Source organism: Miniopterus natalensis, chromosome 6, assembly GCF_054644295.1.
Source record: "Miniopterus natalensis isolate mMinNat1 chromosome 6, mMinNat1.hap1, whole genome shotgun sequence".
Lineage (NCBI taxonomy): Eukaryota > Metazoa > Chordata > Mammalia > Chiroptera > Miniopteridae > Miniopterus > Miniopterus natalensis.
The window spans coordinates 3,437,863-3,460,142 of NC_142086.1; the positions used below are offsets into that span (position 1 = coordinate 3,437,863).

Sequence of the window (22,280 nt, forward strand, 5' to 3'; positions counted from 1 at the left end):
CAGGTGCCTGGGGTCAGAATACGCTGACCAAATGGGCCACCTGGGTCAGCAGCTTCATCAGATCTTTCTACACACACACACACCCTTCCCAAAGGGTCCTGGTTTATATTTAAAGGAGTGTAATAATGTATCGATTCTCCTGTCCAGTCTTCGAGAGCTGAATGTTCTGGTTCTGTAAGAAAAGTGACTGTGCAGAAAAACCTACGAAAACTCTGCGTCCCGGCAGGGTTGTCATCTCTCCTTGTGGGGCAAAGCAGTCACTCTAAGGATGCTCTCAGGACACCAGGGTCAAAGGAAAGATCAGGTGGGGCGCAGATCCAGCTTTTCTACCGGATTAAGTGAGGGTGACACAGTCAAGTCCCTCTTTTTGTGGCTGATGGAAGACCTTTCCCACCTTGCATTAAGGATGTCTCCTTGTCTGCTATTTCTCTTAACACGAGCTGGTTGAAAATCTGTAGTGTTGGCAAATAGAGGATGCAGAGGGCGTGATCGTTTTACTGGACTTGCTTCTGGCCCAGAGATGCAGCCCCAATAAGTGGAACTCCTTAAAGGGAATCCCCAGATCCATCCCTCTTCTCCCTTCCCCTCCATGGAAATATTCTAGAGTAGGAGCACTGGGTAAGTACACTTGGACACATTATCTAATCTTAGAAAGTTTCTAAAAGGCCTGTTGTCGTGACACATTACTCAGTTGTCCTCAGTTTATTATCTGATGTTCACCTTTCTTGGAAGCAGAACTGTCAAAGGATTTCCTTTGTACCTGCCCTTTCTGTACGTAGCAGGCATTACTAAATGCTCAATGACAGACAGGTTACAGGCAGACAAGACAGGAAAGAGGAGGAGATGTACCAGCATTTTGCATAGTGGTGGCTGGGACACGTCCAGATCACAGAGCCTGCCCTACCCCTAGAATGATATTTAAATCAAGTTTAGCTTTTAGAGCCCAGGTCTGGTTAACAGCCAGGGTGGCAAAGAATCGCATGCACCAGTATACACAGGAGTCAAAACGTACTATTAGCTGACGATCGAACTTCACGTTGTAGAGACGAAATAGCTGTGATTAAGCTGCATATCTGTGCTGGGAAATGGCTTAACTGGATGGCTAGTATAAGTTGTTGGCCGTAACGTTACACCTCTCGTCTGCTTGGAATAAGGAACTATATTCTAAAATGGGTCTTGTTCAAACTTCACAGAACTTTGCAGCAGTTCACGACTTGACAAGGTTGTATCTGCAAACTCTGTCTTCATAGATGTCTGATAAAACAAAACTGCAGGGGGGGAAAAAAAAATGTTGAGGTCCACTTACACAATGGAATGCTACTTAGCTGGAAAAAAGAAGGAACTCTAGCCCTGGCTGGTGTGGCTCAGTTGGTTGGATGTTGTCCTGTGCACCAAAGAATCGCTGGTTCAATTTCCAGTCAGGGCACGTGCAGGAGGCAGCCAATCAACGTTTCACTCTCACATCGATCTTTCTGTGTCCCCCCCACCCCCGTAAAAATCAATAGAAATATTAAAAAAAAACAAAAAAAAAAACAAGAAGGAAATCCTACCTTTTGCAGCAGTGTGGAAGGACCTGTAGAGTACTACGCCAAGTGAAATTAGCCAGTCAGAAAGACAGTTACCATACAGTTTCACTTATATGTGGAATCTAATGAACAGAATAAATTAACAAACAAAATAGAAACAAACTCATTGATACAGAGAACAGACTGACAGTTGTCAGGGGAGGGGTGTTGGAGGGCTGGATGAAGAAGGTGAGGGGATTAAGCAAAGAAAAAACAAAACTCATAGCCATAGACAACAGCATTGCGATGACCAGAGGGAAGGCGGTGGGGGGATAAATGGTGATGGGAGGAGACTTGACTTGGGGTGGTGACACACAACACAATATGCAGATGATGGGTTATGACATACACCTGAGACCTATATCACTTTAGTAACCAGTGTCACCCCAGTAAATTTTAAAAAATGAAATGTGACTCTTACCTGCAGTTGTTAGGCTGGAAACTGAAGTGCCAGTGTTGGCTGGCAGTTCCATGTTGAAGTTAGAGATCTCCATTCCCAGTTTCTATCTGTGAAGGCTGAATGCAAGTTTCTCCTGTTTCATTAATTTTGTCTGACTGTTATTAATCTTGCCTCATCTACTCCAGTTCTATGGTTGTCCGAAAATTTAGGTTGAACCATATCAAATTACTGTTTTAAAAGTACTTTGGTAAAAAAATAAAAAAAAATAAAAATTTTAAAAAATAATAAATAAATAAATAAATAAATAAACAAATAAATAATAAATAAATAATAAATTTAAAAAGCCCGGCCGGGCATGGCTCAGCGGTTGAGCGTCGACCTAGGATCCAGGCGGTCAGGGTTCGATTCCTGGTCAGGGCACATGCCCGGGTTGTGGGCTTGATCAATGACTCTTATCATTGATGTTTCTATCTCTCTCCCTCTCCTTTCCTCTCTCTGAAATCAATAAAGATATATTTAAAAAAAAAAAAAGTACTTTGGACAGTATGGAATTACATATTTCAATATTGGTGTGATTAAACCAAAACCACAAAGAGTTACATAGAATATAATCACATAACTCCACAGGCCTCAGAAGCATTTTTTTAAAAAAATATTGAGACTGGCCTGGCCAGCATGGCTCAGCAGTTGAGCATCAACCTATGATCCAGGAGATTGTGGTTCAGTTCCAGGTCAGGGCACAGGCCGGGGTTGCAGACTCAGTCCCCAGCAGGGGGCTTGTAGGAGGCATGATGGATGATTCTCATCATCACTGATGTTTCTGTCTCTCTTTCCCTCTCCCTTCCTCTCTCTGAAATCAATAAAAAAAAATTTTTTTTTTAAATTAAGACTGGTGATTTGTAGTAAATGTATATAGTTATATACCAACTCCATAATCTAGTGTTCTAACATTTTCATCACTGGAATAAGTTTTCTCATGCCATTTATGGTCAACCCCTGCTCCCATCCCCAGCCCCATGCAGTCACAGATCATCTTCTGTCTATAGTTTCTAGTTTTTTCTTTTATAGAAATTTAATATAAAATAGAATCATGCAATATGTTTCTAATGCTTGTCTGTAGCTTCTTTCACTTAGCATAATTTTTTAGGATCATCCATATTGTTGCATATGTTAGTAGTTCCTTCTAAATTGTTGAGTAGTATACCACTGTAAGGATTAACATTTGGTTTATCCATTGATTAATTGATGGACATTTGAGTTGTTTCTAGTTTTTGGCAATGAATGTTGATATACAAGTCTTTGTGTGGACATATGTTTCTGTTTGGTAGATACCTAGTAGTAAAACTACTAGGTTGTACAGTAAATGTATGTTTAACTTTTTAAGTAACTGCCAAACTGTTTTCCAAAGGGGTTGTACCATTTTACATTCTCACCAGTGATGTATGGTGGTTCTGATTCCTCCACGTCCTCACCAACATCAATATTGTTAGTCTTTTTTATCTTAGCCGTTTTAGCAGAAGTGTAGTAGTATCTAATTGTTTTAATTTGCATTTCCTTTAGGTCTTATGATGTTAAGCATCCTTATCATGTGCTTTTCTGCCATTAATAAACCTTCTTTGATGAAGTATCTATTCAAATTTTTTGCCCATTTTAAAAATTGAGTTGTCTTATTATTGAGTTGTAAACATTTTTTGTATATTCTGGAGACAAGTCCTTTATCAGGTACGTTTGCAAGTGATAGCTCCCAGTCTGTGACTTGTATTTTCATTTCCCTCTTGGTGTCGTTTGAAGATTAAAAGCTTTTAATTTGGTGAGGTCCAATGTATCAGTTTTTCCTTTTGTGGATTGTGTTTTGTTGTCATACTCATGAAATATTTGTCTAACTCAAGGTCACAAAGATTGCCATTGTAATTATATTGAATCTTTCAAGCCACAAACATGAATATCTCTCCATTTTATTACATCTTCCTACTTACTCTCAGCAGTATTTTATTGTCTTGTGTATAGGTCTTGTACTTCTTTTTCACAGTTTATTCCTAAGTATTTTTTTGTTTTAATAATGTCGTGCATGAATTGCTTTCTTAATTTCATTTGCAGATTGTTCATTGCTAGTATATAGAAATAAAACAGATTACTGTATATTGGTTTTGAATCCTGTGATCTTGCTAAACTCATTTATTAGTTCTGATAGGTGTTTTTTTAAGATTCCTAAGGATTTGTAATATATAATTATGTTATAACCATATGATTTTATTCATATGTGGGATATAAAACTGAAAGCTACAAATAAACAAGACAAACAAACAGAAACTCACAGACACAGTCAACAGTATGGTGGTGACCAGAGGGAAGGGGAGGCCAGGGCAGTAAATACGTGGTGACGGAAGAAGATTTAACTTTGAGTGGTAAACACATAGTGCAGTATGCAGATAATGTATCATAGACTGTACACTGGAAACCTATATGATTTTATTAACCAGTGTCACCCCAGTAAATTTAATAACAGGAGAAAAATGATTGTTATCTGTAAAGACAGTACATCTTTTCAACTCTTTAAGCCTTAATTATTCTTGCCTCATTGCGCTGAACACAGCCTCCAGTGTGATGTTGGATACAAGCAGAAAGAGTGGATGTTTCTGCTTTGTTCTGGACTTAATGGGAAAGAATTAAGTCTTTTGCTCTTAAGTATGATGTTAGCTGTAAGTTTTTCATTGATATCCTTTATAGGAAGTTTATTTCTAGTTTTTGAGAATTTTTCTTTTTAATTATGAGTTGATTTTCAATTTTTGTCAAATCTTTTTTGCATCTATTAAGATGATCACATGGCTTTCATTTTTTATTAACATGTTGCTAAATTAATATTTGGATGTCAGACTAACCTAGCATTCTTGGGATAAACCTCACTTGGTTTGTTATATAATTCACTTTATGTGTTACTGAATTCAGTTTGCTGGTGTGTTAAATATTTTTGTCTGTGTTCATGAGAGATACTGCTCTATAACTTTCTCTTCTGAGGTTTCGTCTCACTTTTATATCAGGATACACTGGTTTTATGGAATGAGTTTTGACGCCTTTACACCAACTCTGTTTCCTGACAGTGTGTGTTAGGATTGGTATTAGTCCTTAAATGTTTGGTAGAATTCATGACTGAAGCCATCTTGATCTAGATCTTTAATTATTAAGTTAATTTTCTTAATACAGAGCTATTTGTATTTCTCCTTATTCCTTTTTAAAAATATTTTTGTTGATTTTTAGAGCGAGGGCAGAGGGAGAGGGAGAGGAACATCGCTGAGCGGCCGCCTCCTGCACGCCCCTGCTGGGGCTGAGCCTGCAGCGGGCACGACCCAGCCGGGAATGAGACCGCGCCTTCGGTGCCGGGACGGCACCCCAGCAGCCGAGCCACACCCGGGCTCTGCTTGCTCTTGAATCTGGTTTGGTAGTTTGTGGTCTTCTAGGAATTGTGCCTTTCATCTGTGTTGTCTGTGCTGTCCAGCTGGTATAAAGTTGTCCATAATCCTTACAATCATCTTCCTCTCTGAAGGGCTTTTTTTCTTCTAGATATTTGTGTTTTCTCTATTTTTCTTGGCCATCGTAACTCAGAGTTTGCCAAACTACAGTCTTCAGGCCAAAACCTGCCCACCAACAGTTTTTATAAATAAAGTTTATTGAAATATAGCCACACCCGTTCATTTAGATACTGTCTGTTGCTGTTATTACTGCGTAACAGCAGAACAGAGTAATTGCAAAAAATATAATTAAATAGTACTCCCTTCAAAGCCTAATATTTATTATCTGGCCCTTTGCAGAATAAGTTTGCTGGTCCCTAGTCTAGCTTAAAGGCTTCTTAGTTTTATTGATCTTTTCCAAGAAACATTAATTTTATTTCTGTTCTGTTTTCTGTCTCATTGCTTCTGCTTGGCCCCTTATTAGTTCTTTCTACTCATTTTGGGTTTGGGTTGCCCTTCTTTCCTGTCAGTGGTATTTTGTGCTGGTCTCAGGTGTGCAGCTTAGTGCTCAGACAGCCATATGCTTCACATAGTGCTCCTGCGATATTTGCAGCCACCTGGCACCATAGGGAGTTATCGCAGTGCTGTTGACTGTGTTCCCTGTGCTCTACTTCTCCATGGCTATTTGTAACCACCAGTTCCTGCTGCTTAGTCCTCCTTCACCTCTGTCGCCCAGTCCTGCAACCTCCCTTCCCTGCGGCAACCACCAGTTTTTTTCTGTGTTCATGAGTCTGCTTCAGTGTTGTTTGTTCATTTATTTTGTTCTCTAGGTTGCACACAGAAGTGAAATCATATGGTGTTTGTCTTTTTCTGCCTTACTTATTGCACCGAGCATAATACCCTCTAGGTTCATCCATGCTGTGCAAATGGTAAGACTTCATTCTTTTTTTTTTTTTTTTTAATGACTAATATTCCATTGTATATATGTACCACTGATTTTTATCCACTCGTTTATTGATGGACACTTAGGTTGTTTCCATAGCTTCGCTATTGTAAATAACTCTGCAGTGAACATAGGGGTACATATAATCTTTCAAATTAGTGTTTTGGGTTTCTTTGGATATATTCCCAGAAGTGGAATTGCTGGAGCATAAGACAGTTCCATTTTGAATTTTTCGAAGTAACTGCATACTGTTTTTCCATAGTGGCTGCACTAATCTACATTCCCACCAGCAGTTGCACAAGGGTTCTCTTTTTTCCCCCATCCTTGAGAGCACTTGTTGTTTGTTGATTTATTGATGGTAGCCATTCTGATATATGAGAGGTGATATCTCATTGTGGTTTTAATTTGCATTTCTCTGATGATTAGTGACGTTGAGCAACTTTTCATAATGTTTGCTAGCCTTCTGTATATCTTCTTTGGAGAAGTGTCTACTAAGGTCCTCTGCCCGTTTTCTAATTGGATTGTTTGGTCTTTTGGTGTTGAGTATTATGAGTTCTTTACAAATTTTATATATTAACCCCTCATCAGATGTATCATTGGCGAATATGTTCTCCCATTTAATAGGTTGCCTTTTCGTTTTGTTGATGGTTTCCTTTGCTCTGCAGAAAGTTTTTAGTTTGATGTAGTCCCATTTATTTATTTTTTTTCTTTTGTTTTCCTGTCCAAGGAGACATATCAGAAAAATATTGCTAAGAGAAATGCCTGAGATTTCATGTCTATATTTTCTTCTAGGGTTTTTATGGTTTTGAGTTTTACATTTAAGCCGTTAGTCTATTTTGAGTTTATTCTTGTGTGTGGTGAAAGGTGATGATCTAGTTTAATGTTTTTGCATGTATCTATTCAATTTTTCCAAAACCATTTATTGAATAGACAGACTGTCTTTATCTCGTTATATATTCTGGCCTCGTTTGCGATAGGTTATTTGACATAAAGGTGTGGGTTTATTCCTGGGCTCTCTATTCTGTTCTGTTGATCAGTGTTTGTTTTTATGCCAGTACCGTGTTGCTGAAACCACTATAGCCTTGTATATCAGGTAGCGTGATACCCCCAATTTTGTTGTTCTTTCTCAGTATTGCTGAGACCACTCGGGGCTTTTTGTAGGTCCATATAAATATTTGGATAATTTGTTCTAGTTCTCTGAAAATGCACCATTAGTATTTTGAGAGGGATTGCATTGAATCTATAGCTTGCTTTGGGTAATATGGACATTTTAATTATGTTAATTCTTCCTGTTCATGAACACAGTATATATTTCCATATATTTGTTTCTTATTTTATTTCTTTCTTTATTGCTTTATAATTTTTTGAGTACAGGTCTTTCATCTCCATGGTTAAATTTATCAGTAGGTATTTTGCTTTTTTGGGTGCAGTTGTAAATGGGATTGTTTCCTTAGTTTCCCTTTTTTTTTTTTTAATATATCTTTATTGATTTCAGAGAGAGGAAAGGAGAGAGAGAGAGAGAGAAAAACATCAGTGATGAGAGAGTCATTGATCGGCTGCCTCCTGCACGCTCCCGACTGGGAATCGAGCCCAAAACCCAGACATGTGCCCTGACGGGGAATTGAACCCCGATCGCCTGGATCCTAGGCCAACGCTCAACTGCTGAGCCACACATGGCCGGGCAGTTTCCCTTTCTGATAGTTCATTATTGGTATATAAAAGTACAACTGATTTCTGAATATTAATTTTGTATCCTGCTACTTTACTGAATTCATTTATCAGTTCTAATTAGTCTTTTGGTGGAGTCTTTAGGGCCCTCTATATACAATATCATGTCATCTGCAAATAATGACTTTTTTGTTTCCAGTTTAGATGCCTTTTATTTCTTGTTCTCATTGATCGCTGTGGCTAGGACTTCTAGTACTATGTTGAATAAGAGTGGTGAGAGTGGCTATCCCTGTCTCTATTCCTGATCTTAAGCGAAATGCTTTTAGTTTTTTCCCATTGATAAAATGTTAGTTGTGGGTTTGTCATATATGGCCTTATGTTAAGGTGTATTCCCTCTATTCCCACTTTGCTGGGAGTTTTTATCATAAATTGGTGCTGCATCTTATAAAATGCTTGTTTAGCACCTGTTGATATAATCATGTGGTTTTTATCCTTCAATTTTGTTTATGTGGTTATTGGGGGAAAGCCCCTAAAGTCTAAATTCAGGATGGATTCTGAAGTACTGACACATAACCTTATACAAACTCATAAGAGATTTAATAGGAGAAACTTACATATATGGGCAAAACAGCTGTTCCCACTGGTGGCTGGCCGGGAAAAAAATCTACACCCCTCATAGGACAGGGTCTTCTTTTTACGGGGAGTTAGTAGTAAAACCATATGGTGGGTAGTCATGGAAACCACCAGCCGGAACAATGTATTTCTAAGTTAACTACATCAGGCAGTTGTCACACTATACCGCTATTAACCATCTTCCTGGGGGGCTGACATTTGTGTTTGGGTGGCATTCCGGTTTTCTGGGTAGTCAGCCAAGCCTGAGACTACAGAGAGTTAAACGGTCACAGAAAGTAAAACAGAGAGTCCAGCATATCCCAGTGGCCGTTGCTGCTGGAGCCCCATTACGTTTCAGTAAGTACCCCTGCAGCGGTGTGTTACATTAAATGATTAACAGATACTGTACCACCTTTGCATCCTAGGAATAAATCCCACTTGATTGTGGTGTATGCTAATTTTAATGGATTGCTGGATCTGGTTTGCTAATGTTTTATTGAGGATTTTAGCATTTTTTTTCATCAGGGATAGTGGCCTATAATTTTCTATCTTTGTCCTGTCTTATCTGGTTTTGGAATTTGGATAATGCTGCCCTCATAAAATGAGCTTGGGAATCTTCCCTCCTCTTGAAGTTTTTGGTATAGATAGAGAAGGATAGGTGTTAGTTCTTTGGATGTTGGGTAAAATTCACCTGTGAAGCCATCTGGTTCAGGACTTTGTTTGCTGGGAGGTTTTTGATTACTGCTTCAATTTCATTAGTTGTAATTGGACTGTTCAGGTTTTATGTTTCTTTTGATTCAGTTTTGGAAGATTGTATGTTTCCAAGAATTTATCCATTTCTTCTGGATTGACTAACTTGTTGCATAGACTTGTTCATAATATTTTCTTACATTCTTTTGTATTTCTGTAGTGCCCGTTGTTACTTCTCCTCTTTCATTTCTGCTATTATTTATTTATTTGGGTCCTCTCTCTTTTTTCTTTATGAGTCTGGTTAAAGGCTTGTCAATTGTTGTTGTTGTTTGTTTGTTTTTCAGAAAACCAGCATTTGTGGTTTCATTGATCTTTTGTAATTTTTTTCATCTCTGTGTCATTTATTTCACTCTAATCCTTATTGTTTTCTTCCTTCTACTCACTTTGGGCTTTGCTTGTATTCTTTTTCAAGCTTTTTTAGGTGTAAGGTTAGATGGTTTGAGATTTTGTTTGCCTCTTGAGGTAGGCCTATGAATTTCCCTCTTAGGACTGCTTTTGTTGTTTCTCATAGGTTTGGGGTTGTTGTGTGTTCATTTTCATTTGTCTCCAGGTAACTTTTTATTCATTCCTTGATCTCATTGTTGAACCATTCATTGTTTAGTAACATTATTTAGTCTTTCTGTGTTTGTGTGTTTTTCAGTTCTTTTCTTGTCATTTATTTCTGGTTTAATACCATTGTGGTCAGAGAAGATGCTTGATATGATTTCAGTCTTAAATTTACTGAGACTGGTTTTGTGTTCTAACATTTGGTCTGTCCTACAAAATGTTTCATGTGCACTTGAAAAGACTGTATATTCTGTTGCTTTGGGGTGAAATGTTCTGAAGATACTAATTAAATCCATCGGATCTAGTTTGTTGTTTAAGGTTGCTGTTTCCTTATTGATTTTCTGTCTAGACGTCTATCTATTGATGTCAGTGGGGTGTTAAAATCCCCTACTATACTGTATTACTCTCATTGTCTCCCTTTATATCCATCAAGATTTGCTTTACATATTTAGATGATTCTGTGTTGGGTGCATATATGTTTACAAGGGTTATATCCTTTTGTTGGATTGATCTCTTTGTCATTACGTAGTGTCCTTCTTTGTCTCTTATTTTATCCTTTGTTTTAAAGTTTATTCTATCTGATATAGGTACTGCTACCCCAGCTTTTTTCCCCCCACTTCCATGATACATCCGTTTTTATCCCTTTACTTTCAGTCGGTGTGTATTTTTCATTCTGAGATGGGTCTCTTCTAGACAGCATGCGTAGATGGGTCTTGTTTTCTTAATCCAGCTGTCCTATGTCTTTTGATTGAAGTACTTAATCCATTTACATTTAAGGTGATTATTGATAGTTATGTGTTTGGTGCCATTTTATTCTTTATAACTGCTCTTTTTTTTCTTTTACTTTCTCTTCTTGAAGAAGGACTTTTAACATTTCTTGTAATACTGGTTTGGTGGTAATGAACTTCTTTAGCTTTTTCTTGTCTGGGAAGCTTTTTGTTTTACCTTCATATTGAATGATAGCCTTGCTGAGAAGAGTAGTGTTGGTTGTAGCTCCTTGGTTTTTATCACTTTGAATATTTCATTGCCAGTTCCTTCTGGCCTGAAATGTTTCTGTTGAGAAATCAGCTGACAGTCTTAGGGGAGCTCACATGTACATAACTAATTTAAGATTCTCCCTTTGTCTTTAACCGTTGTCATTTTAATTATGATGTGTCTTGGTGTGAGCCTCTTTGGATCCATCTTGTGTGTCTTTATCTTTCACCAGCTTAGGGAAGTTTTTAGCCATTATTTTTTCCAATAGGTTCTCGATTCTTTGCTCTCTCTTTTCTCCTTCTGATACCCCTATGATGCGGATGTATGCTTCATATTGTCCCAGAGGTCCCTTAGACTATCCTCATTTTGTAAAGCTTTTTTCTTTTTGATGTTCTGTTTGGGTGTTTTTTACTGCCTTGTCTTCCAATTCACTGATTCAGCCCTATGCCTCATCTCCCTGCTGTTGACCCTTCTAGTGTATTCTTTTTTTAAAATGTTTTTATATACTTCAAAGAGAGGAAGGGAGATAGAAACATCATTGATATGAGAGAGTCATTGATTGGCTGCCTCCTGCACACCCCCTACTGGAGATCGAGCCCCAAACCTGGGCATGTGCCCTGACCAGAAATCGAACTGTGACCTCCTGGTTCATGGGTCGACACTCAATCACTGAGCCACGCTGGCTGGCCCTCCTAGTGTATTCTATATTTCAGACATTGTATTCTTCATTTCTGACTGGTTATTTTTTATGGTTTCTATGCCATTTCATGCTGTTGAAGTTCTCACTAGCTTCCTTGAGCATCCTTATAACCATTGTTTTGAACTCTAGCTTGCTTTCCTCTATTTCATTTAGTTATTTTTCTGGGGATTTTTTCTGTTCTTTCATTTGGGGCATGTTTCTTTGTCTCCCCATTTTGGCTATTTTTCTGTACTTGTTTCTGTGTATTAGGTAGGTCTGCCATGGCCTGGTAAGGTGGCCTTATGTAGTAGGTGTCTTGTGGGCTCAGAGGAGCAGTCTTTCTAATCTCATGAGTTGGGTGCTCCAGGAATGTTTTTTGTGTGGTATATGTGAGCCCTTCTGCTGAAGTTGAGTCTTGAGTGCTGTTGGCCTCTCCATGGGTGCAGTTGCTTCTTCAGCTGGCTACGAGGGAGTCAAATATGAGCTTCTGTGTGGGGGCTGGCTCCACAAAGTTGAATTTACCCCAACAGGATCTAGGGCTGAAATATCCCTTTGTGCGCGCTGCTTATGCAGTTAATTGGGCTTTGCTATAATGTGGTAAGAACACTGGTTGTGTTGGTTCTAGAGCCCCTTGTGAAGGGTTCTAGTGCCAGTAGATGTTAGGCACTGCTGGTAACTGGCCCTGAGCTACCTTTTTGGAGATACAAAGTGATGCACAGTTTGCAACTGCCTCTGCTGGGCCTGAGTATGCGTGGCAGGGGCCTAGCTGTGCAATAAGACCGATTTCCACAGGCACCGAACTGGGGGCAGGTCAGCAAAAGGCCCAAGGCTCCCTGCATTCTTCCCTCACCTGTTAGCTGCCTATTAGGCTCAGTTACTGAAAGAGCTTCGGGTGGTACATGAGTTTCTTGAAAGGGAAGCTTTCAGTCAATCACCAGGTAGGGGAAAGTGATGTTCACCAGATTGATACAGATTCATCTTGGTATCAGTGCTGGGCCTGAAGCCACAGAGAAACAGTCTCAGGGTACACCCAGGTGGGCTGCCACCAGCTATGTGCCCACAGTCCTTTGTCGCAGGGGTGAGTCTCGGGGATTCATCAGGGTTTGGCCAGCAATGTTCATCACGCCTACACAGACAAAGGCTTGGCCGTGTGAAGGGAGAACATCATTAATAGTGATGCTATTCTGGTATGAGCAGGGGACAAATGGCCTACCCAAGAAAAAATGGCCTTGCCCAAGAGCCAAACAACTCAGTTCTTTCCTGAGTCTATCCGGATCTACTGGAGAGTCTTCTACACCTGGGGACCAGGCTGTCCACAGCAGGCTAACAGTACTGTGGAGCACATGCTTAGCAGAGTGGCGTCTCCAAGAGTCAGGAGGGTGGAGCGAATGGTTCTCCCCTGATGGGGCCAGTGAATCTCCTGTGGGGGTAAGAAAGCCACTACTCTGGCTGCAGGAGAGCCACTACTCCAGGCTGGTGCTTGGCTATGGGAACAGGGTGTGAGCCATGGGTTACTATGGCCTCAGGGTGTGGGGCAGTGCGGGCTTGCCTGTGGTAAGCGGGACGGGAAATAGTTTTTGTCCCAGAGCCACACAACTGTGTCTCTGATTCTCCTTGAGTTTGTTCTCAACATTCCTTCAAGAAAGTCTATACCACAAGCTTAGGCAGCAGATATTTTCTTAGGGCTTGAGGTTGGCTGGGTAGCAGGGGCCCAGGAGGTGGAAGTTGTACAAGTCCCCCTTGGCCAGTGCAGATTAGAGGGAAGTGTTAGCCCCAGGAAAGATGGCGTCTGTGGGCAGCACAGGTGAGGAACTCAGCACAGAGACCCTGGTGGCTGTCCTTTCAGCTCTCTTCCAAGAGCTACACAGCCCAAGTCTGTGTTTTCAAGATTCAAGCCTGCTCCAACCCACAGTCCCTCTGCTGGAGCCCAGAGTGAATGGCTGTGAACAGATTCTGTGTGCTGACCCTTGAAGAGGAGCCTGGAATTCCTATCAGAATCCCATCTTTCCCTGGTAGACAGAATCCCTGCTGATTTTCACAGCCAGATGTTACGTGGGCTCCTCATCATGACTCTGGTGCTCTGCGCTGGAGAGCCTGGTGTGGGGTTGAGACCCCACCTTTCTCAGGGTGGACCTTTGCAGCTGATATCCCTCCAGATTCCTAGCACCTACATGGGAGCAGGGCCAGCCCTTTTCAAGTCTCTGCCCTTCCTACCAGTCTCGATGTGGCTTCTTCTGTAAATCCTTATTATAAGACTGTTCAGCTGGTCTTCAGTTGGTTATTCAGATTGATTGCTCTATGCTTTAGTTGTAATTACAATTCAGGGCTGGTAGGAGGCGAATGTAACTGCCACCTACTCTGTTGCCATCTTCTGATTTGTGCTTTTTCTAACTTAAGTTAAAAATTTAGCTTATTGATTTTAGATTTTGATTCCTTTCTAATGTAAGCGTCTTTAAGATATTTTCCAGTTTCTCTTGTGATTTCTTTGGTGGATGGTTTTTTAATTATTAATGGACTGTATTTTTAGAGTACTTTTAGGTTCAATGGAATTGAGCAGAAAGTACAGTTTCCCCATACTCTCTAGTTTCTAAATGACTTTTTTTCTTAAAAATAGCAAGCATGTATTAAATTTATATTTAAAAGAAACATATGCATTATATAACATCTGCCAAATTACAAAGTAAGAATTATATATTTATAAGTGAAAGAATTATAGCAAAATTTTTCTGGTTTGGTTCCTATTTAGATATTGAATATGAACATTAATTAGTTTACAGAAGGTAAAGGAAGTAATCTAGTAGCTAGATTATGCATACATACATGATTTCATTCTTAAGATCTGAAACATCTTTTAAAAATCTAGTTGAGTGACTCGTGTTACATATATTTAGCACATTAAAGTAGTCTTTATTATTGGAGAAGGAAGAATTTAATAATCAAAATGTATTATTGATTAGCATATTTCATTTAAAATAAAGTTGGATTCAGGAATAGAAAATTTCTCTGTATTTATACCAAAATATTCTAAAAGTCTTTTTCTTTTTATGCAAAATATCTTGTAATAAGTATATTTGTTTTATGTTCTTTTGATTTTATAATATTATAATTTTAAATTTATGAAAATTGTGAATTAAAAATACTAATCATATATAATAATTTTCTTTTACATTATGGAATAAAATTTTATCGCAGGTTTCGTCTTGATATATATCGTTGTTTGGCCAGTCCAGCTCTAATAATGTTAACAGAGGAGGATCCAATTCTGAGAGCATTTGAACTTAGTGCTGATTTAAAAGAACTAAGCCTTGTGGAGGTGGAATTCAGGTGGGATGAATGGAAATTATAAATTATATCTTTCTCTCTTTTTTTTTTTAGAATATTTTCAACCTGAGTTTTTTCTTAGGCCAAATTAAAATATATATTTACATTTGATCCAAGATGACCAGACCTTGCTGCCACCTGCCCAGGGTTTCCTTCCCTCAGGGGAATGGACCCTGGTGTAATTTAGGTCACTTCCCCATCTGCTCTCTGCCCCTCTTGCACCACCCTGAAGCCTGCTTTGTTCAGCATGCCCAGGGCGTCCTAGGGCCGTGTGCAGAGCAGTGGCAGTGGTAGCGGTAGCCTTAAGCAAGAACAGAATCACGCACAACTGTTCCCTGACCTGCCTCCCCTCATCCCACATTCCGTAACCGGCCTCGGAGTGTGATTCTTCGTAACTTTTAGAAGCATGTGGACTGCTTTCTGTATGTCAGGGAGGTTCCACACGGAGAAGCCTCCGTTTTCACTGTTCATTGAGAGCTTCTGTTGAGAGAAGCAGAGCACGGAGGCATGTCTCTGGAATGAAGAGGTGCCTGCAGTCCTGGCACTTTGTATACCCAAAGAACCGCTGCTATCGTCTCTCCTTTAAGAGCTAAGTTCGGGGAGGCTTTGGAAAAAGCAGCCTATTAAACTACTGATAGACACTTAAAAAACTTTTTTTAGAAAACCACCTTTAGTAAACTTGAGGGAAAGCTTTGAGACTTTCCCCTAAGTTATGGCATCCCTGATGCCCTCCGAAGAATGGAGAAGTGGTCGAGATCCCTTGCCAGTCCCGCCTTTGTTGTCACATCCAGCCGATGGCGGAGCCCCACGTCTTACCCTGCTCTCCTCCAGGGATTTGATACTATTGGGAAATTCAAACTTCTACTTACTGGAAGGGCAAAATGAAGCTTGCCATTTTTTTTTACCTTTATAGCAATACATAATGTATTCTTGATAGCTCTGAGTTCTAGAAACTCTTTAAAAATACCCGTTTATAAGTTTTCAAGTTTGGAACTACTATATTTTAATTTGGATAAATTAAAATTTATTTCAACTTGAAATGACATAAAGTATATACTTGGATGAACATATAAGACATGCTTAAAATGTAATTTGTTGCTACTTTTAATTTTATTAGCACATGAGACTATTAATAAATTATTCCTTTTATGTATGAAGAACTTTCTATTATAATCTGATAATTGGAGTTCTGAGTTATCATATAAAATAGAATTCATTCAATTCTTCTCACGAAGGATTTAGAACTACTATGATTATATTATAATCATAGACTAATAAAGGTAGATTTTGAAGTGATCGTAGAATCCATTTCTATGACCCCTTATTTTTAAGGGCAGAGAATGTCATCTATATAGGTTAGATGTTTCACTGATACTAACATCTAACTAGGAGCAGAGTTGTAACTAGAACAGGACTCCTTGCGTCGAGTCTGTTATATTTCTATCTAAACTGTACAGCCACTTACTAGTCTTCCAGTAACCTGGTAGAACGTAAGCAAATTAGATTTATAAAGCATATTAATTTTACCTTTGAATCTATTGGTTTTGCAATCTTTATCTAAAGGTGAGCTATCTTTGTAAAACTACCCACTTTAGGTGGATGCTCCCATCTGCAATTAGATTCCTAGACTAAGAAGCAGGCACTAATTCAGTTGTAAAAGAAATCCAACTGTTTATTCTTAGGTATTTTGGCTACATAGTAAATGCAAAGAATGGATGAGAAAAATGTTAGCCCCTAAGAGTTTTGAATTTTTTTCATTATAATTTTATGCAGCCAGTTTATGGAAGACTCGATTTATAGAGATATTAATCAATGGGAAGTCCTCCTATTTCCCTTAAAGAAAGAAAAAGGAAAAAAAATAATTTCCTGATGTTCAATTGATTCATAATATTTCTAACTTTATTCTTAAATTATTTTACTCAGATATAAGTTTAGTGTAATTGATATATTTTTTTAAAATGTTCTAAGACTTCTTAGTTCCTCACGAGTTGATTTAGGCTTGTCTTTAACAAGCAGTTAAGTCCTAAATTTCAAGGAAATGTGATTCTGGAAGAGAATTCTTTACTAGACATGTTTCAGTATCTTTCTTTCTAACTTGAGTATTTTTAAATGAGCACTTTAGAAATTAACCAAAATACTATTTTAATATCAGAAGTAGCATAAACATGTTATGGACTGTTATTGAGAAAATGTTTCGTTGAAAACTATATAATAATGTTTATTGGTTAGCATTAATATATTATTATCATTGTTTTGGGGGGTTTTTTAAATTTTATTTATTTTTTATTATTGTTTAGCTAAGTCATATAAAAGGACATTTTATACCAAACTTATAGAGGATAAGGGCAAATGAGTTAAGTGAAGAACTGGTTGACAACTATCAGAATTTCTAGGACTATCAGTATATATATGTACATGTATATATGGAAACATTGTGTGAACACCAGGAACATAACTGTGTTTCAGTTTTCCCCAAAACTGTGGAGAATTAAGGCACAGTAGGTTCCTTTGGCGGTCGGCACATAATGACTGCCCATTTGGTGTACCATTATCAGAATTAAAATATTCCCAAGAAAATGTTTTCTAATGAAATAGCTTAGTTAGAAAGTGGAAGTGACATTTCTAATAACCAACCAACCATTGCATTTTACAGGAATGATTATGAGGAGCTAGCCCGCCAATGTAAAATGTTTGCTAAAGATTTGCTTGCACAAGCCCGGAATTCACGCGAATTGGAGGTTATTCTAAACCATACATCTAGTGATGAGCCTCTTGACAAACGGGGATTATTAGAAGAAAGAATGAATTTAAGTCGTCTAAAACTTGCTATCAAATATAACCAAAAGGAGGTATGAGGGTTTCTGTGATGTATTTAACTTGTTTCCTCCACAGTAGTTTAGTGGGTCCGAGGAAAGGCTTTGGGGCAGAAATAGAGGCTGAAATCCTAGTTCTGCTTCATAAAAATGCGTGTCCTTGGAAAAGTTACTGAATCTGTGTGAGCTTAGGTTTAAGAATTAATTAAGGATATATAGTTAAGCAAGCAAGTAGTCAGGGGTATTTGCTATTATTTTTAACAATTTTAATTATAATAATATGTATATTAATTTAATGTTTTTGCAAAATAGTAGCTACCCAGGTAAGATCTTGTATCATGACCTCATAATGAAGTTACCATCTTGTGTTTTGTTTGTCATAGTTTTTTTTATTGATCTGGTTATAATAGTCCTTTTTATAGTAATAGTGTTTTTCTGTTTAAAAATGAAGTATTTGAGATTATGTTTCCTGAATCTTGTTAGCTCATTGTGAAACCAGAGGTGGAGAGGCACATGATAAGATAACTAAGTTGAATCTGGCTCCTCTGCCCTCCTCCCTTCCTATTAAGGGAAATACCTATTCCTCTCCCCATACACATATATACACATGATTCAGGAACTTGAAGAAGGAAGGTATGCATTTTAAATTTCATTTTAGGTATAATTTACTAAACATTTTATATGTAGACAGTGATATCCAGTTGACAGTATGGAGTATTGATAAATGGTACTTTACAGGTATTGCTTCTAAGACCCATAATTATCATCGTCAACATAGAGGTTGGAATAAAACTTGTTTATCAAATTTATTTTTAATATAAAAATGGGGCCTGAAATAGATAATGGTAGAAAGCAAAATACAGGACCTTTGATGCTGGGAACAGAATTATTTTTTTTATCTTGGTTGAAAATTTGAGCCTCACAGTAGTTTGATACAGGAATTTTAAGATGTTTACTTTAAGATTCCCTAGATAATATATTACGTATCCAGATCTCTGGCTTCAAATCCTATATATATATTTTTAATATTCCAAGTTTCTTGATTAAGGTAGAACACTTATAGGGGGGAAAATTAAGTAGAAGAATTTGAATCAGTGTAGCTATAAGATTATAAGTCAGTAGAATGCGTATGTGGTTTCAAAAGGAAATACAATGCTAGTTAGTGCCTATGAGTAGAAACAGCCTAGAAACCCTAATGTAATCTTCTAATACACATTTTGACTAGATATTATTGACTAGATCTTAGGTTAATTTTTTTACTTTTGTTTTACAACTTAAAATAGACATAAAATTTTAGAAAATGATAGACTAGAGAGATAACAAGATGTAAAATCAACTTCAGTGATTGGGGAAAGAATGTCAAAGAAGTGGGCAGAGCCAAGGTTATCCTGGTTAGGGAAGAAAAACTAGGAGGCAGTCTTCTAATGACATATCCCTGAGCACACACAAGATACCAAATGTTTCGTTCTAAAGAAGGTGAAAGAAAGGGAAAAGCAACTTTTATGTAATTTTGCAATTGTTCTGTAAGGAAAGGAACATTGAAAAATGATACTTGGGGATGTGTTCATTTTTCCAACTGGGCTCCTGTGGCACGTATTGAATGAACGTGCCTCACCCCCACATACATATTCTGATCTAAGAGGAAAGGCCTTTTCTTTGGCCTGCAAAGCCTTACTCCGTTTTCTTGCAATACGTGTTTTTAATTTTCCAAATACACTCGACATTGCCATATATTTGTAAGTACGAAAAATTCATTGTAGGGTCCCATGTGAATTATTTTCATCTGTTGTCCTTTGCTTTTTGTCATTGCTTTTGGCTGGGATTTGGACTGTGAACTTTGATTAAGAAGAGAATACCTGTGACAGGACAATAAAATCTAGAGTGGACATGACCCTTTCTGACTGTTACAGCAATGTGAGGAATGTTGTGAAGTACATTTTCCACAGTCTGTTGCCTCTGTGGTTTGGTGTTAGAAATCACCATGGCCTAACTTACATGAAACATGAATGCAGAAATGAAATAGGATTAGATGATTTGAAGCCACTTGTGTAAAGGAGACAGACAGAAGCATAGAGCTTTTGTGTACATTTGCTTTTAGTTCATTTTCCTCAGCGTTTGCCCTGCCAGCCAAGAAAGACCACCATCGACTGCTTGACTTCCATTGATGCCAGGTGTAAGCTTTACAGTTGCTCAGAATTCAGCATTAACGATCCAGCATAGGTTGGATTTTCCTGCACGCCGTAGGTGCCGACCATATGGTGGCAACAGATGTAGACTCTCAGGGTTGAGACTGTTTTGTGAAGGCTACGCACTCGTCTCTAGATTGCATTTGTATCAGGTCTAATTTGACTAGTTGTCCTGTTGATACTACTGCTGACTGTGATTCAGATCCCAGTGTGACAGCTACGTGGTGCGCGGTTAGTGTGCCGTGCCGTGCAGGGGCTGCTCTGAGCCGGTCCTTCCATGGAGAGTCAGCACTTTGCCGTTTCATGCAGACTCTGGATGCTTCCTGTTACTCAGGGTTGAGCATAATCTCTCAATGATTTCAGTTATCTCTGGTTGTATGTGATTAAAATTATGTTCAGTTTACCTGTAATAAATGCTTCCGTGCTTTTTAAAGAAATTGTAATATTTTTAGTTGAAAGAGGATGCTCTATAATTTTAAAGATGAGTGAAAATGTAAGATAGCTTTATAAACTAGATTTCAAAATATGATTAAAGGAGATAATATTTTTCCAAATAGTTGGTAAACATTATTCAGGTGATTCATCCTGAATAACAAACTACCCTGATACTTAGTGGCATAAAACAGCATTTCATAACCATTTTACAAGTTTCCTAATCATCTCATAATGCTTTTGGATCCTCCAGGTCAGGAATTAGGAAAGGACATGGCAAAGATGCTATGTCTCTGCTTCACTGTGTGGAGGGCCTCACCTGGAGATAGCTCTAGTGACTGGGCTACAGCCACCTGGAGGCTTTGTCACTTAGGTCTGGTGCCTGCGTAGCAGCTGAGGACTCAGACAGGGAGCTCTGAGTGGGCTGGTGCTCAGGCGGGTGGGTCCATAGCGTGGCCTCCTGAGACCTGGCACTGTGGAGGGGCGTGGCCGTGGTGGTGGAGAATCCTGAGGGCTCATGGAGTGCCACCATATACGGGCTTCCTCACAGCAGGGTGGCTTCAAGGCAGGGAGCGTTATGCATGGCAGTTGATGGCTCCAAGAGCAAGTGTTCTTCAAAGTGGAAGCTACATGACCTTTTATGACCTACCTTCAGAAGTCACATAGCATCATTTCTTCCAGAATCTCCTGGTGAAAGCCATCACAGCCCTAGCTGGTGTGCTCAGTTAGAGCGTCTGCCCATGCACCAAAGGGTCGCGGGTTCGATTTCCAGTCAGGGGGAGTGTGGGAGGCAACCAATTGATATGTCTCTCTCTCTCTCACATCGACGTTTCTCTCTTTCTCTGTCTCCCCCTCCATCCCTACTCTCTAAAAATCAATGCAAATATATCCTCAGTGAGTATTAACAAAATAAATGAATAAATGAATATTCAGGTTTTTAAAAAAGCAATCCAAGCTTGTTGAAGGGTAGGGAACATTAATAGCTCACCACTTGAACAGAGGAGTATCAAAGCATTTAAAATCCACCACAGACTTACAACATTTCCAATTGAAATTTTGTTCTCCCAATTACATGCTTAACATTACTGTTAATTAAATCATCATTATATAGAGGGATGGCAAGGACAGCAATCAGTCCTGAGATTACTTTGATATTTGGGGAAGGGTGAACCAATAAGTTTGGGATGTTACTAAGTTGGGTAATTGGTGGGAGAAAAAGCTGTTTCTCTCTCCAGTATTTCATCTTGAGATGAATTAAGATTCTCTAAGAATACCTGAATCTGAGCAGAAGAATAAAGAATGAAGTAAGACCTAAGTGCCAAAAAAACTATAGTATAGTAGGAAATTTCTTGATAAGCACAATAAACAACAACAAACTTTTTTTTAATACGGTGTTACATCCTATAAATTATATCAGGATAAATCATTTTGAAAGAGAAGATTGACTAAATATTATTTAGATATCTGAATGATGATATGATCAGTTGTGCTTTACTTTGTTCATTTCAAACCTGATCACATCACTGTATGAAGAGTTATCAGAATCCCTAAGTGAGCATTATATTGGGAAAATACTGCTTCTGGAATTTGCAAACTAAAAAGCTTCATAAACTTAGGTAAATTACTTTCTGTACTTGAATTTTCTTCTTATTTGGGAATATTTTTCCTTCTCACATGGAATTCAGTTCTAAGCAGATGAAAGAGTATCTTTTTTTAAAATATATCTTTATTGATTTCAGAGAGAGGAAGGGAGGGGGGGGAGAGAGAGAGAAACATCAATGATGAGAGAGTCATTGATGGAGCCCACAACCCGGGCATGTGCCCTGACCAGGAATCGAACCGCGATCTCCTGGATCCACACCTGGCCAGGCAAGAATATCTTGATTGCATTTTAAATGTTGTTTTTATGGATCATAAATATGATGTTTATACTTTAATTGCTTT

The 22,280-nt window shown here is 38.5% G+C and overlaps 1 protein-coding gene across 2 annotated transcripts in view; it reads left to right on the plus strand.

Annotated features, from left to right (window-relative positions):
- The window catches only part of TRPC1 (transient receptor potential cation channel subfamily C member 1), a 69,435-nt gene that overhangs the window by 22,649 nt on the left and 24,506 nt on the right, over nt 1-22,280 (plus strand). The window contains exons 4-5 of one of the 2 annotated variants that reach the window (XM_087818058.1): nt 14,777-14,908; nt 17,559-17,754. The exons of the other annotated variant lie outside the window; for it this stretch is intronic. Coding sequence (XP_087674184.1) covers nt 14,777-14,908; nt 17,559-17,754 — 328 coding nt within the window. The remainder of the gene's footprint in view (nt 1-14,776; nt 14,909-17,558; nt 17,755-22,280) is intronic. 2 annotated transcript variants of the gene reach the window in all.